The following is a 15,590-nucleotide window of genomic DNA, read 5'->3' as shown; positions in this document are numbered from 1 at the left end:
AGACGTTAAATCGTCTATGCTTGTGGTAAGAGGCGACTAACGGGATCGGTCGGTCAGACTCGCTGACTTGGTTGATGCATGTCTTGGTATCCCAATTACGTTGATCGATGCTCATAATTTCAATCACTGGATTGTCTGGTCCAGACTTGATTATTTACAGACCGCCGTCGTATAGCTGGGATATTGCTGAGTGCAGCGTCAAACAACAAACACAACAAACACAATCCCCATTGAGGAAGTACATCAAATTGCTGATAATTATGTATGAATTCTCATGTCATTGGGTTACAAACAAACCACCTCTCGGACATTTTCACATCCCTTCATCTGTCGCTGAATTTCTCAAGTGAGCAAAAAATCAAACAATATACCATTCAATCAAGAAAACTTTATTTCATTGCATTGTTTTGGGAAACTGTAACAGCAATGTAAGATGTTCTCCATAACACGTCAGGATATGTAAATCAAGCATGTGAATACATGCCATCACCATGTGTTAGTATTCCACGAACCTCTTCCTTGTAACCACATAAAATATATTGAAAATATGAATGTTTTAGTTTTTTCAACCTACAAAAGAAATTTCTAAGTATAACTTCTAAGAGAAAGTTGCCTGGTTTCAATCCTTTGTTGGCTCCATTTCAACATTTCAGAAGAGTAAACAAAAAATTGATTACTTGTTCTTTGAAACATTTCAGGTTACCTTTTTCTAACCCCAAAACACATTTTGATGGTGGTGATTTGAGTAACACAAACTTCGGAAGAAACACTAACCGGGGCCAGGTTTGTCAGCGCAATACCTGTGCTCGTGGGTTTCACCGAAGGGGTAAACGTCCGAGACCTGCATCACTTCAGGCTTTCCTCACACTGGGGTATCAGCTCAATGTGATAGGAAAGCCCAAAGTGATGCAGGTCTACAAATATAACTGTGGCAAACCATGATTAAAACCTCCTTCACAGGGATATCCCGTTCGCGGAGCTCTCTATACCGGGAGTGTAACGAAGGTGTCACGCGCTGGGAAGGAGCTTGCTTTATGACGTGCACAAGGGACATAACTCTGTACAGCAAATTGCGGTTCCTAAGACAACTGGGCCAACTGTGCCAAAAAGAGCATTGAATGTAACATGTCAATCTTCAGCAGGTGTAATTTTTACTTTCTAGATTTTATCATTAGTTCAAGAGGACGTTGAATACAATGACAAAACAATTACCTTTTTTATTACTTCTTTAGTGTCAAGACTCAATGAGTTAAGTAAATCAATTTTGCTGCTGACATGTTATTGTATACTTGAGATGTTGAAAGCTGCAGCAAAACATTCATATCCCATATCTTCAAACTATGTGGATTGTATGGTAGGGCCATAACACTGCACTTCATCAAGATACAATACCTGGACACTGACAGCAAAGGGAATGGATGGAAGCCCACTCAAAACAAAATCAGTGCATTCAAGTCAACCAACAAACAGTGGCTTGAGAACTCTTGTAAATACCTGCAGGAAATACCTTTACAATAAGGTTTATGTAATTTTACATGCCACCCTAATATACACTTGTCTCAGTTCGTATACATGAAATACTGATTCAGAGCTCAATAAATCCTTACATCCTATTGTTAAGTATGGTCAGCGGGGATCTAGTCTGTGTAACAGACCCTGATACAAATATATCAAAAACAGCCCATGCAAGTCTATAATGTTTGGCAAGTCTAGATTACTGTATTCTGAAAATGAACAGATTCTCTGGGCTCCTTTTTTATTACATTTGAACAACTGTTGTTTTTCTGTCAAAATGTTCATTTCAGAGACTAGATGTTAGTCTACTAGGAATCCAGTGCACTGCTGTAATGATCAATTAAAACATGCATCAGTTCACAGCTTCATTAAAGAGGTAAATCACAGTAAAGAAAATATCCACACTTCAGGGTCAAACACCAAATTAGTCCAGGGCTCATTTCAGACTAGTAGTTTGTTTCCTTACACATTTTCACTCGTCTTGTAACGAACGGTACAATGTAGAGTCTAACAGTTTCAACAGAATTACAAGAATCTGAACTTTACTAAGAAAGTGTTATCCCAAATATAACATTTGTTACATTTGACCACTTTCTAAATGGCATTGTGTTCACACTTCACAGTTTCTGTACTGCCTCAAGCATTCAAAGTTGAAACAGTAACCATTGCTCCAGGACAAATGGCCTTTGGTAAATTTCCAGCATGTTTCCATGGTAACCCACACCTCGCACTGGGGCAGTCTATGCCAAGGACTCTGAGACTTCCTTTTGTCATCATTTTCAGTAAATTTCAGTATTAACAGAGGAAGTTGTTAACATAATGTTTACAAGAAATAATTATTAGATTCTGGATTTGTCCCAAAAGTAACAGGCTCCTGTGAAGGTCAAAGATTCTTACAATGAACATGTCTGACTGACAAAATCAATAATATCCAATGGTAGAATAAGAAACATTTGAAATGTACAAATAGTGCAGATGTTTTAAATCATTTAATCATTCCGAAAACTGATTTCAGACAAATATATTTTCTTTACACATTTTTATATACATATATTTGTTACCAGAAAACAAGAGTATAAGCTTTTCAATAACAATAACACCTTACTTATTGAACATTATATTCCAAGTTCAATACTTATTTTCAGTGACATGAGCAGCAATATATTTGCCACATATTGCACATATATTACACATCAACAGAAACAAAGCAAACTTTCTCAGTAGATTCAGATTTTATTTTCAAACCAACGTTAACCTTGTCATAATCTCATTAATGTATTATCTAATTTTGGAAAGTACAGCAGCTCTTCTGTCAGTGTTCTGGAATAAGGCCCTTATGAGTTGCTTAATCTCATTAGCGGAGAAATCCAGAGCCAGGGGCCCTTTCTTCTCCGCCCACCGATCACTGATCTTCTGCAGACTGGCATTCAGCACAAGGTGGAGCTCCTTGAACTTGCGCCACTTGGACACGTTCCTCTGCAGCTCCACATCCATGTTGTCCGCCTTGTCTGTGGGGGTGTTGAAGAGAGGCCCCGCCTTCTCCAGCACCACGGAGAGGAGGCTGTGGAGATGGCGGGCGTCGTCCGAGGAGATGTCCTCAAGGACACAGATGTAATCTGTCAGCTCTGACACCATCGTGTTCACCAGCATTCCTGGAGTTGTTAATAAACACACTATTACTATTTGTTTTAGATTGTGCCGAATGTGTAAGATTCGTCATAATACAAATTTTCATGAACTGAAGATAGTTGATTATATCAAGAGTCTGCATGAAATTAAGACATTTACATTGTCTCTTTATAAATGATATACATGTAATTAAGTCATTCAAGTTTAACTTTAAAAAGAACATCTTGAAATAAATGTTATCGCAAAAATAAAAATACATCTAAAACAGCATTTTCCACTCAGCAGTATTAAGCATGTACAAGCGAGGCACATCTAGAGAAAAGCAGCTTTGTCTGGTAGTGCTTGATTCCTAGATTGACATATATGGTATAATTTGAACTAAAACTCCTCCAATGAGTGTGTTACAATTTGCAATTTCAGTATGCTGTCGATTTCAACGACTTTACAAATAATCATGATAACTGATGTGGAATTTGGTGACAATTAAGCTGAAGTGAGGCGAGAACCCACAACCTACAAGTTGACAGAAAAGGGACATAACTCCTATAGATCCATGGACCAGGTTTGTCCTAGTGTATTATGTTTGTTTGTTTATTTGTTGTTTAATGCCACACTCAGCAATACGCCAGCTATATGACACCAGTCTGTAAATAATCAAGTCTGGACCAGACAATACAGTGATTGACATCCTGAGCATTGATCCATATAATTGGCCTACGAGGACATGCATCAACAAAGTCAGCGAGCCTGACCAACCGATCCCGTCAGTCGCCTCTTGGGACAAGCATAGTTGCCTTTTACGGCAAACATGGGTTGCTGAAGACCTATTCTATCCCGGATCTTCACAGGTCTCCCAGTGTAATAATAAAGCTTGTGACATTGTGTATTCCACCTTTGCCCCCTCACCTATAGCCTTCCTGTACATGTTGACTGGCAATACTTCCTGCCACACATTCTGTAGATGAGTCAGCTGATGGAGGCACTGCTTAATGGACCGCTCTGCAGCAAAGTATTGTTCGTCTTCCGACACACCGCTGAAACCTGCCCAATCAATCACATTTTAGATATAGATTACAGTACTCTCCTTAAGATAGTTATATAAGGTCTTAAAATACACATCCAAAATAAACAGTAAAATTCATAAAATCATAATATTATCAATGTTATCAAATTTATTTACTTTCTGATTCATTTCAGCAATAAAACAACAGGACAAGAAGAATGTGTACCCATGTATGTAATAGAACCCTGGTCCTTGACATGACAAGCAAACACATTAACCACGAGGTCAACCTCCATTTTTGTTATTGAAATATTTGTTTGTTTTGTGCTGCATTTATATCACAGCAGCCTGTAAAAATTACGTCAAGGCAAGATAAACAGCCTTCATACTTCAAGTTAGTCTGCTAGCCCGAGACTACAAAACTGTGCCAAGGTCAGATTAAAATCCAATGCTGGTAGTCCTCACTGACCAAAGGCATGTGAGGGCTATAATTTATAATGCAGTTCTCACTGCTTCAATTTTGCTATAAAATGGAACTGAATAAATTAACAGAAATTGTAAACAGACAACAGTTTTGTCCTGTTCAAGCAGGACCAGCTATAATTCTCAGGACAAGTGCCATAAGGTTTACACTAGTCCTAAAAAAACAAATTTCTAACTTAATCTAAGGCTGGGCAAACAAGTGGCTGACAGCCTGATCCTCATATTCACACAACATTGTCACACATCACAGGACAATGTCACACATCATAGGACAATGTCACACATCACAAACCAATATCACACATCACAAAACAATGTCACACATCACACAACAATGTCACACAATGTCACACATCACATGACAATGTCACACATCACACAACAATGTCACATCACACAACAATGTCACACATCACAGGACAATGTCACACATCACACAACAATGTCACACATCACAGGACAATGTCACACATCACAGGACAATGTCACACATCACACGACAATGTCACACATCACACAACAATGTCACACATCACACAACAATGTCACACATCACATGACAATGTCACACATCACACAACAATGTCACACATCACACAATGTTGTCACACATCACACAACAATGTCACACTTCGCACAACAATGTCACACATCACACAACAATGTCACACATCACACATTGCCACGCATCACATAAAAATGTCTCACATCACTGTCACAGGACAATGTCAGTAAACACTGTCACACAACAATGTCACATCACAGAATGTCACACAACATTCAAACAACATCACAACACTGTCACACAACGTTACACAACACCATAACAACAATGTCACACATCACACAACAGAACCCTGTAACACACCAATGTATGTCACAAAATGTTGTACAATGTCACACATCACTGTCACATAACAATGTCACACAAAAATGTCATACAATCCACACAGAGCTTGGCCATGAGACCGCTCGTGAAATGAGGCAAACCCCATCACATCACTGTGAACACCCATACCCTCCGCGGCACCAGCTGTACTGACCATTCGACCCCTTCAGTGACTCGGAGATCTGGCTCTTCTGTGTGTTGAGCTGCTCCTGGAAGCTTTCTGTGCCGATTTTCTTAATTTTATAGATCAGATCGACAAATGTGGCATTGAGTGTTGAGGGCAACTTCTTGCTGAACTGATGTCCTAGTGTCATCAAGTGGTGGGCGATGAACATACAGTTGTTGTGGTGCAAAGCTGCAACATATGGACAAAGTCACAGTCAGTGACATTTAGCATTCTCAGGACCACCGCTGATTTTTTAGGTAATTTTCACTACGGTAAAAATAGCTGAACAAGAGTTTGCCACTAATGTGGCTATATATTAAATCTAAACAAACCCTAACCTTTTTTAACCGAGGTGGAACTTTTCATGGAAATTGTTAAAAAAAGAAGAGTTTGGAACCTAAGTCCCATCTTGTTGCCATGGAAACATAAAAAAGTCAAAATTTCTAAAATTTCTAAATAGCAAAAGGCACCAGTTCAGCATGTACCTGACAGACCTGCAAAGTTTCATGAAAAAATATAGAACGGTTTCTGAGTTATGCTCCGGAAACGAAACGTGACGGACGGAGGGATGGAGCCCGTTTCTATATACCCCGCCAACTTTGTTGGGCGGGGGATAAAAATCTACCAATTGCTGCAACAAAGTTTACATATCAACCTGATTGCATTTCGCCTAAAGGTCGCCATCTATCCTTACTCATGTGACCTACATATGCCCAAATGAAATTCCCTTTTTTACACAACACCAGTGTTAAAATAACCTTTATACTTTACTGAAGGTATCTCACAAAACAAACATTTTTTCAAGGATATATTGGAGTATCAATTGTTTTTGATACATAAAGTCCATATGCCAGCAGATCTTAATGTCACTTCAAGATCAGAATGAAAATGGGCGTCGACACCACACTGGCTTCACGCCAGTGGCAACATATACGCAAACCATTTGTCACAGCGGAGCAACACACGTTTTATACTACCCCTCCTGCTATTACTTTGAAATTTATTTGAGAATCCATGCCGAATATTACTCTTGACTTGAAGCAACTTTACACAAATACTGAGGTTTTGAAACCTTGCTGTAAAACAATTTCACAGTTTTGTAATCTTTGTTTGGGATACAGCAGCACTTGGTGTGTGCAGCTTCTTTAAAGATATTGGAAATAGGTTTTTCTTTGTTTGTTGTTTAACACCGCACTCAGCAATATTCATGCTATATGACACCAGTCTGTAAATAATCAGGCCTCGACCAGACAATACAGTGATTGACATCCATCATGAGCATCGATCCACGCAATTGGGATACGATGACATTCATCAACCAAGTCAGCGAGTCTGACCACCCGATCCTGTTAGTCACCTCTTACGACAAGCATAGTCGCCTTTTACGGTAAGCATTTGGAAATAGGTAACGTTAGTCAGTGAGTACATTTAATACCACTTTGAGCAGTATTTCAGTAGTATTAAAGGCGTTTCAGCATAATGTAAGAGGAAAGTCTAAAGTGATCATGGTGATGCAGATCATTAATTATTTATTCACCCTACAACCTGACCTTGGCTGGAAGCAGGCCTGTCCACACCAGTGTGTACCTTTCATAATCAGACTCACCTCTAGCAAACCACTAGCCAACCCCAACCATAGCACATGAATGATCAAACTATGTAAGAACCTGTAGCAGACAGGATGAAGTGTTTAATTGCGTGATGGCTATGCCCATCATTAACATTCTTTGGCCCTCTTATGTTGGATCCACCGACCCCACATTCAAAATTGAAAGAAAATTCAATAATAATCCAAATTTATACCTTTTTTTCAGCCCATAACTCACATATGTCATGCATTTGGAGATTAATCAGGTTTTTAAAAATTAAAATCTATAAAAGTTTATATTAATATTTTGCCAAATCATTTGGCAAGTTCAGTCGACAAGCGGTAGAGAAATTCCTTGCATATAAGTCTTAAAGAGTTATGTCCCTTATCCTTGATACACAGACTTTGCCTGATTTGACTCCCTTTGCCTACCGAAATAAACCAACAAAGAACTAAGCTTCCTGGAGAAGATAACACTAAAGATGGGCAATTCATTTATTTCGTCCTTCTTTTTATCCTCCTGCAGGTAATATTTGTGACCTCGGTTTTCAGCCGCTTTGCATCATTTAGTTTGGAGAAGGGCCAGTAACTGCTGGCTACATACAAACCTACCCCTTGACTAGACTCTACAGTCAGGTACCAAGTGTATCTCTACGGTAAATTAAGTTAACACTGGCTACAATAACTTAGTCACCAGGTAGGGAACAGGTAGTCATTTATGAAACATAAATCTACCTAAAAAGACTTGAGCCAGCAGACCAGCAATGTGTTGTTATGAACTGATCAAAGTTTGTCAAGAGAGCATGATACCCAGGCTAGCTTCTCAAGTTTGAGTTACCTGTGAGTTGAGGGAGTGTGGAGAGACTCTGCCTGTGGTAGGTGGGGAACACGCCACAGTACAGCTCAAAGATGTTCCTCACAGCATAAAACATCTGGATAGCACACTGAGGGGAGCTCTCTGTGGCCTCGTGGAGGGTTTCGTAAGCAAGGTTCATCAGGCAGTTTACTGAGGAGCTGCAAAATGTCGTGCAAATTGTAGGCATGATCTAGGAAATAGTGCATCACTGTGTAGGGTGAGTGAGTGAGAGAGTTTGATTTTACGCCGCTTTTAGCAATATTCCATCAATATCACGGCGGGGGACACAAGAAATGGGCTTCACACATTGTACCCATGTCTGGAATCGGCGTGACAAGCAAACGCTTTAACCACTAGGCTACCCGACCGCTCCCACTGTGTAGGGAGGGAGTGAGTGAGGCAGTTGTGTTCAGTTATCAACATCATGCCATAACATGGTATGCAATCTTTGTTTGGAAAGAGCCAAACAAAGACCATAGACATTTACCAGTTTGGTGAAACTCACAAGCACTGGCATAGTGCTGACAAACCAAGGGTCATAAGCATGGCAAATCTGAAAAACCAAATCCACAATCACCAGATCCTGACATGGCTGGGATTTATGTGGGATTCCAAACTGGCAGGCAAATTGGCAAGGGGGGGGCTGAATATGAGCCTCTGAACATGTCTAGATAAATCCCTGCAAAGAGCAACTTGGGGTACATTATGCCACTGGGCTATGCATGCCACACACTGCCATGAAACCTGGTGAATACATTTAAACAGTGTTAATTCACATTTGATTCCAGCCTAAAACAAACTAATGTTAAATATAAAGAGATTGTCAAGATTCTGATTAAAAAGTTAAATTGAAGGAGTAATTGAATTACCGTATTCGGCATAAGCGCCCCGCTCTAATAAGCACTGGGGTGATATTTGTTAATATATTGGCTAGTGAACAATCCCAGTTAGCACCTTTCCAATTGATCAATGTACACAAGACTTATTTATTCGTGTATAATACACAATCGTGTGTTATATGCACCCTTAACTACGGGCAATTAAATTCTGGAAAAATATATCTGTCGTGTATAATACGCACAGAATTTTCTTTTGTATCATTTCAGGCTGTCAGCATAAACCACGAAATTTACGATCTTTCAACTCTTTCACCAAAATGTTATTCTAATAAGAGCCCCCTATTTCTAATTTTGAGAGCGCCCTGGGCGTTAATTACGTCAAATACGGTAGTTGTTATTTCTCATTCATACATGTGTCTTGTCGATCATGAATGACAACAATTGTGAGAAAAACATATTTATGATGTCTTATGCACTAACATGATGATTGTGAGAAGTCAATATATGACAAGCATAATTGATATATTTTGCAACCAACCTAATGTGACAAGTTGGCATCTTGAATGTGTTACCACTGAGAGGCACCTCAGAGCTGATCTCTACCTTCCTTGTCTTTTTACTGGATGGCCCCGAGTCCAGCTGAGTTACCTCCCCTAGCGGCTGGTCATCAGATATGACCGTGGTGTTGTGTATTTCAGATGTCATCATCTGTCGAGCCTGTTCCAGAATCTCCTGACATTTCTTGTTGGCAAATAAAACATCCACATTCCGGACATAGTCTGTCAGCATGGAGTTGTCCGACTTGATGAAACCCAAGTCAAGGAGCTGCTTCTGAAACAGCTCAGTCCTGGCCACGACTTCCTGGAAGTGTTCCAGGTCTTTCCTGTTGGTGGGTATAGCACGAGAGAGGCACTCCTTCACAATGACATCCACTGCCTGGCTGGAGATCTCCGTGCCCAGCAGTTCCATCAGGGTCACAGACGAGTTGGGGGCTATTGGGAACTTCAAGAATTTGATATGGAGATAATTCAGCATACTGAAAATGTTGTCCAGGACAGTTACATAACTATCAGTGACCTTTTTACTGGAAGCCACAGACACCCACAGAATGTGTGTTTGGGAAACTGACTTGGTGTCAATGATTACTTCCTCATTCAAGACAAGAGGTTTGATGAAACAACTCAACAGTTTTTCACCAAAACTTTTCATCTTGAGTTGAAGAACCTGCAGCATTGCCATGGCAACCACCATCTCCTGCACCACCTCAGCTTCAGCTCCACCTGTCAACAGTTTCAACTCCCACTGTCCTCCTTCACTGGTGTCGGATGTGGTCCAGAAGATATGCTCCTTCCACACATCCCCCAGATCAAAGATGAACTTCTGTTTCTGGACTTCGCACTCGGTCCGGAGACTCGCCATGATGGTCATCTCTCCCTGTCGGTCATGCACCGTCTGCTGCAGCAGACTATACACAGTGTCCAGACAGCTGGCAGCCTCCGAGTACTTCTTCTCCCTCAAGGCCGTCTCTCGGTTCTCCAACAGGTCCTGGAACTTGGCCAGCCTCTCCAGGACAGTCATCACTGATGTCATCTCCTGTAGCTCTCTGGTCAGGCTCTGAAACTCTCCCGTTGACATGTTTAACTGCCCTCGAATCTGAAATATAACTTGTATTAGTAATCATGGTGTTTAGTCATTAAAAATATTAATTGCATGAAAGACCAATATACATGATTATGAAAAAAAACAAAAAACTTTTACTCTTGTTTCTATATAAAAAAATAGCAAAATTTGTTGTGATTTAGTTTACTACTACAAATAGCTGCAACGAACATGTGTCTACAGCTAACTTTTCTTTTTGAACCGGCTCTGAAATATCAGAGCTCCAGATAAGCTTTTGGTGTTGTGGGTATTTTACCCATGCATTTAAAAATCATTGGGTATCAGTAATTCTATCTGGGTATTCAAATTTCTGTTACCCACTAGTTTTTACACATGTGGGTATTTAAGTTAAATATTTAAAAACACTACTCATCTAGTCCTCTAGGACTCAAAAATATGATACTTCCACAAGAAAGTGTGATGGCAAATGATCATGATGTAACTGTCATCATGGAGTTTGGCAAGGTTGACGGAATAAGTTGCTGATTTGCTAATCGAATACGCAGGGTTACTTCACAATATTTTGATGATATGCACAAGTTTTATTTTTGCAGCGTATCTGTAATGTTCGTTGCGTATTTGATACGCTTGGATTTTATTTTACTGGCGTATTTCTGCATTTCTGATTCATATTTTACGCAGATACGCAGCTTATCTGGAGCTCTGAATATTCATAGTCATTTCCACGCAATTTGACGTAAATATGCATATTGCGAGACATATTGTATCCTTTGTATTGTGATACAAATCTTATTGTGACCTTGATGTATCATTTCACCTCTAGTAACTCATCAGGTGAGTTCATTGAAATATGGTGTGCAAACTTATTTTACAGGTTATGTATTTGATGGGTATATTTATCATCATCACATGATTGAACAAAGGACAAACAAAAGTAAAATTCAATTCTTAAGCATGTTTAGCCAGCATTTTCAACTTGAGTGCAAGAAAAGTCCCTCGTTAACTAATATACAAAGTGATGAGTCATGGTTATATTTTTACCACCTGTGGTTTCACAACCATGGGAAAGGAAGATTTTATTTGATACCATAACAGGTGTATTTCATCTTTAAAAACAAGATATCTGGTATTGATTCCTAACACTTCAGGTCTGGGAACAGCATTTGAACAACTTCACTGAGACTGCAGTGCAAAACGTCAGTTAGACTATCAAATCAACCATGTATTCTTCAACTAGAAATTCTGAACTTAAATCAAATTATTATACCTCCGATTCAATCTTCTCTGTGACACAAGACATTTCTTCTGAGAGCCCTTCTACCCTCTCACCAAGCTGAGAAGATTCTCCATAGCAAGGATCAAAGTCCTTATACTTCCTTGTCACAAGGTCTTGGATCTCAGCCTTCATTTCATCCGTCTTTTTAGCAAGAGTGCTCAGTTTGCCCAAAATTTCTTCTTTCTCCAGCTGGGCTGCAAAGTATAAACAATCCTCAAGAATTAGAAGAAATGATTGAAATTATTTGTTAGGTGTATGCTTTTTCTTTTTGTTTGTTGTTTGACGCCGCACTCCAGCCTCTAAATAATCAAGTCTGGACCAGACTATCCAGTGATTGATACTGTAAACAACCATCCGCTATCAACCATGTCACCGAGCCTGACTATCCAATCAAAATGGTTGCTGGGGAACACTAGCTTGTTTGCTTGCCGGTTGTTTAACGCGGAACTCAGCAATATTCATGCTATATGACGCCAGTCTGTATATAATTGAGGTCCGTACCAGACAATACAGTGATTGACATCATGACCATCACTCTACACAATTGGGTATATGATGACATGCATCAACCAAGTCAGCAATCCCGTTAGCTGCCTCTTACGACAACACAGTCGCCTTGTACGGCAAGTACAGGTTACTGAAGACCTATTCTCTACCCAGATCTTCACGGGTTTGGTGAGGAACACTTCTAGCTTGTTTTATTACCCATGCGGTACTACTTAAACATGAAATATAACAAACTGTCCTGAAATCTACTGTGTGGTTTTAGATAGACTAGATAAGCAGGTGCAAGAAGGTCTTGAAAGATCTCGGATAGCAATCTAAACTGCCCCGATGACACATAATCACCATCATCGCCCAACACAAGCACCTGTTTTTCATTGGTCATGTTAGTCAAGTCGTGAAACAAACACTGTTGACTGTGTGGTGATTGCAAATTCCCTTTCGTTTCACTTTATAATTTATCATTTTTAAAAGTACAACTATCAATAATATGAATTATTTGTTACTGATGAATGTAATTTCTGCTTCAGCATGTGTGCTTGTAATTCCTTCCTATGAAGGGGCTACTGAGCATGTTTCATACATACTGTAAAACGTGAAATTAATGCGTCTCCAAAAGAATGCGACTGATGGCCCCTAGCCAAAAATGCGACTCAATATGAATGCGACACCCCCTCCTCTCAAGCATCAGTGGATTTATATCTGAACAAAATGTCCTCTGTCAGGTTTACAGGAGAATCCTCACCTTAATCCAACCTTACATTAATCCAATCACACACCAAATAGCACAGCTTATTAGCGCTGAGTAGAATACTTCAGCTAAAACAATATGTGCGCGCTGGCTCGTGTCGGCCTTTGACGCAGTCGCTAAGAGCAAAGACACTGTGTTGGGTGGTGTCTGTCTGGACTTGCAGGTGTAATCAGTGATGACATGAGTGAGTAGAACGCTTTTCTTGACCCCAGCAGTGACAATTCACAGGATGTAATTAGTGTTCGAATGACATTGTTTATATACTTGTAACAAGTGCTGCTCAATAAACAGTGATGTGGAATACATAGTTGTTTGTTTTCAGCGTATGTCTAATTTTTGTATTTCTGCTATATCCAAAATGTCTTATTGTTGATATAAATGCAATGTTTAATAATGTGAGAAAAGACCACTCGCATTTTTCGCATTTAATTCACGCTCGCGTTAATATCAAGATTTACAGTATATGCTGACGTCTTAGCATTCTTATTATGTTCTGTAGGCCTACCAGGTTTGTTAACTGATGTGAATGGAATAAATTGTCTACCATCATGGCCAGATGAGACTGTTTTGTTTATAGTGCACAGCAATTGCCATGGATAATAAATTTGAGCTTGAAGTGATGTATTTACACAGCTCCCTCCGGACATTGGAAGCTTGCTAGCATAGGAGCTGTTCATTATAGCACTAACAGAAGAACAGGTATAAACACAATAAACATGGTCTTTTACAACTAGTATAGATTACTTGAGACCTCACAACTAGTTTGGAATACTTGAGACCTATTGTCAGTTGTGAGATTTTGGTACTATACATGCTGAATGATGTAATTCTAGATGCCATTGAAACATTAACTACAACAGTTAACAAATAACAAATAAACATCACAGGCATAAATCGAGTCACTCTTATTTGACATTTCTCACATATCCGACATTCTCGTTTGAAGACTATGTCAAATCCTAAAGTCACCTTGTAATGTCAAACGAACATTGAAGTTTTAATGACATGTATCGTTTAATAACTTCGTGAAGGAATGTGATCGAAAACCGAACAAAAACGTTCAAGATGTATACGGCTGTTTATTTTGATACAGATGAAGACATATTTTAATTTACCTGCTGAAGACAAGACTTCTGCAACAAATGAAGCCATCTTGTTCTGTTTACAGATCAAATTTGAACATGTCACTTCATATTTCTGAACTGAAAATTCGAACCAGGTGCGCCAAATTTCAATTCGTGTTTACCGGAAATGACGTCAGAGACACGTCTGTAACGGTACTTTCGTATGATTTGCAGCAACCACTTTCTGCGTCTGGACTTATTCTCTAGTTTGGAAAAAACTATTGCACATAATGTTTCTAACGTGGGACCAAGCTAAGTTTGTGTCGTTCGATCCCGTCGTCGGAGATCGATGCTCGTGTTATCAACCACTTGTTTGCATATGGCTCAGATTCCAGTGTTTACAGGCTGCGGTCGTAGGCTATATGGGTAAATTGTGACGTGAATCAAATTCACTTACTTACTCGCTCATGAACGACAATTAGACAAGATCCATGTGCGAAATCAACACTGTTGGAAGCGCTCGTATATTCCACAAAACATACATCTAAGACCACTTCACCAATGTACCTTAAAAATTAACAGTGATTCTAACCATGTAAATGAGTGACATATATAAAGTTCATTTGATTGTATGCAATATGTATACATGCACATTTTATTCACCAACAAAGTGGTCTTTTTTCCTTGTGACAAGATATAAAAACATTTAGTCACACCCTCAGACCATTTGCACTTTTCAGAAGAAGACGTGCGTTGGCTTGACACGAAGGCTGTATTTTTCAATATGAGCTGCTGTGGAGGTATTTTGAATTGTTACTAATGTTTACGTTGTAGCTAGCTGTGTAGAGACACAAAGAACATGTTATGTGGAAATAATATTGATATAAGTAGGGTATATTTGCAGCAGAAGATATTTTAAATCCCAGTGCTATTTTACCACGGACGAAGCCTCATAATATCGTGGTTTCCAAGCCAATTCAAATGCCATTGTTCGAATGTGGGATTAAGGAAAAAGAGATACTTATCAATAAAAATATCAATCTCATTAAAATCAGATCTTAGTTCTCGGGTAGAATAAATCTGTGCATATTCTTTTGTGTAAAGAAATCTCTCATAGCACATCAAACGTTCCCAAATAACATCAAATTAAAGACGAATTTTTATTCATCATTAAACCTGCAACACATTGACATTTTGACACAATGTGTCAGAAGGTATCAATATAATAATACACAGTTGTAAAACGAATTGGAGTGTGTGCTGCAGCCTGATTGGTTGAAAAACGTTGTTAAAGCCCAGGAAATCTTTCACTGCGAATGAATATTTTTCCTATCTCAACAAAAACAGATCTTAGTTCTCGCTACTTTGTTTAACTGTGCATTAATAATATTAAACTATTGTCATCAA

General features: G+C 39.2%; 1 protein-coding gene across 1 annotated transcript; it reads right to left on the bottom strand.

Moving 5' to 3' along the window:
- Positions 1 to 373: 373 nt before the first annotated feature.
- On the bottom strand, positions 374 to 14,376 carry LOC124134888 (centromere/kinetochore protein zw10 homolog). Its single transcript, XM_046499980.2, has 7 exons — positions 14,235 to 14,376; positions 11,856 to 12,058; positions 9,507 to 10,621; positions 8,112 to 8,287; positions 5,674 to 5,874; positions 4,051 to 4,185; positions 374 to 3,167 (listed from the first exon to the last, which is right to left on the bottom strand). Exons 1-7 carry the CDS (start codon positions 14,269 to 14,271, stop codon positions 2,794 to 2,796), a joined length of 2,241 nt encoding a protein of 746 aa, XP_046355936.1. The 5' UTR covers positions 14,272 to 14,376; the 3' UTR covers positions 374 to 2,793.
- Positions 14,377 to 15,590: the final 1,214 nt, after the last annotated feature.

The sequence above is a fragment of the Haliotis rufescens genome, unplaced genomic scaffold (genome assembly GCF_023055435.1).
Source record: "Haliotis rufescens isolate VD_foot unplaced genomic scaffold, xgHalRufe1.0.p SCAF_3, whole genome shotgun sequence".
Lineage (NCBI taxonomy): Eukaryota > Metazoa > Mollusca > Gastropoda > Lepetellida > Haliotidae > Haliotis > Haliotis rufescens.
This window is presented reverse-complemented; position numbering and strand designations above follow the sequence as displayed.

What these genes read in the sequence shown, in the direction of transcription:
- LOC124134888 (XM_046499980.2), bottom strand. Translation starts at nt 14,271, where the DNA reads ATGGCTTCATTTGTTGCAGAAGTCTTGTCTTCAGCAG. An exon ending in GTCACTGAAGGGGTCGAATG is followed by an intron (nt 4,186 to 5,673) that starts GTCAGTACAGCT and finishes TTGATTGGGCAG; the next exon opens with GTTTCAGCGGTGTGTCGGAA. An exon ending in CATGTACAGGAAGGCTATAG is followed by an intron (nt 3,168 to 4,050) that starts GTGAGGGGGCAA and finishes TAACAACTCCAG; the next exon opens with GAATGCTGGTGAACACGATG.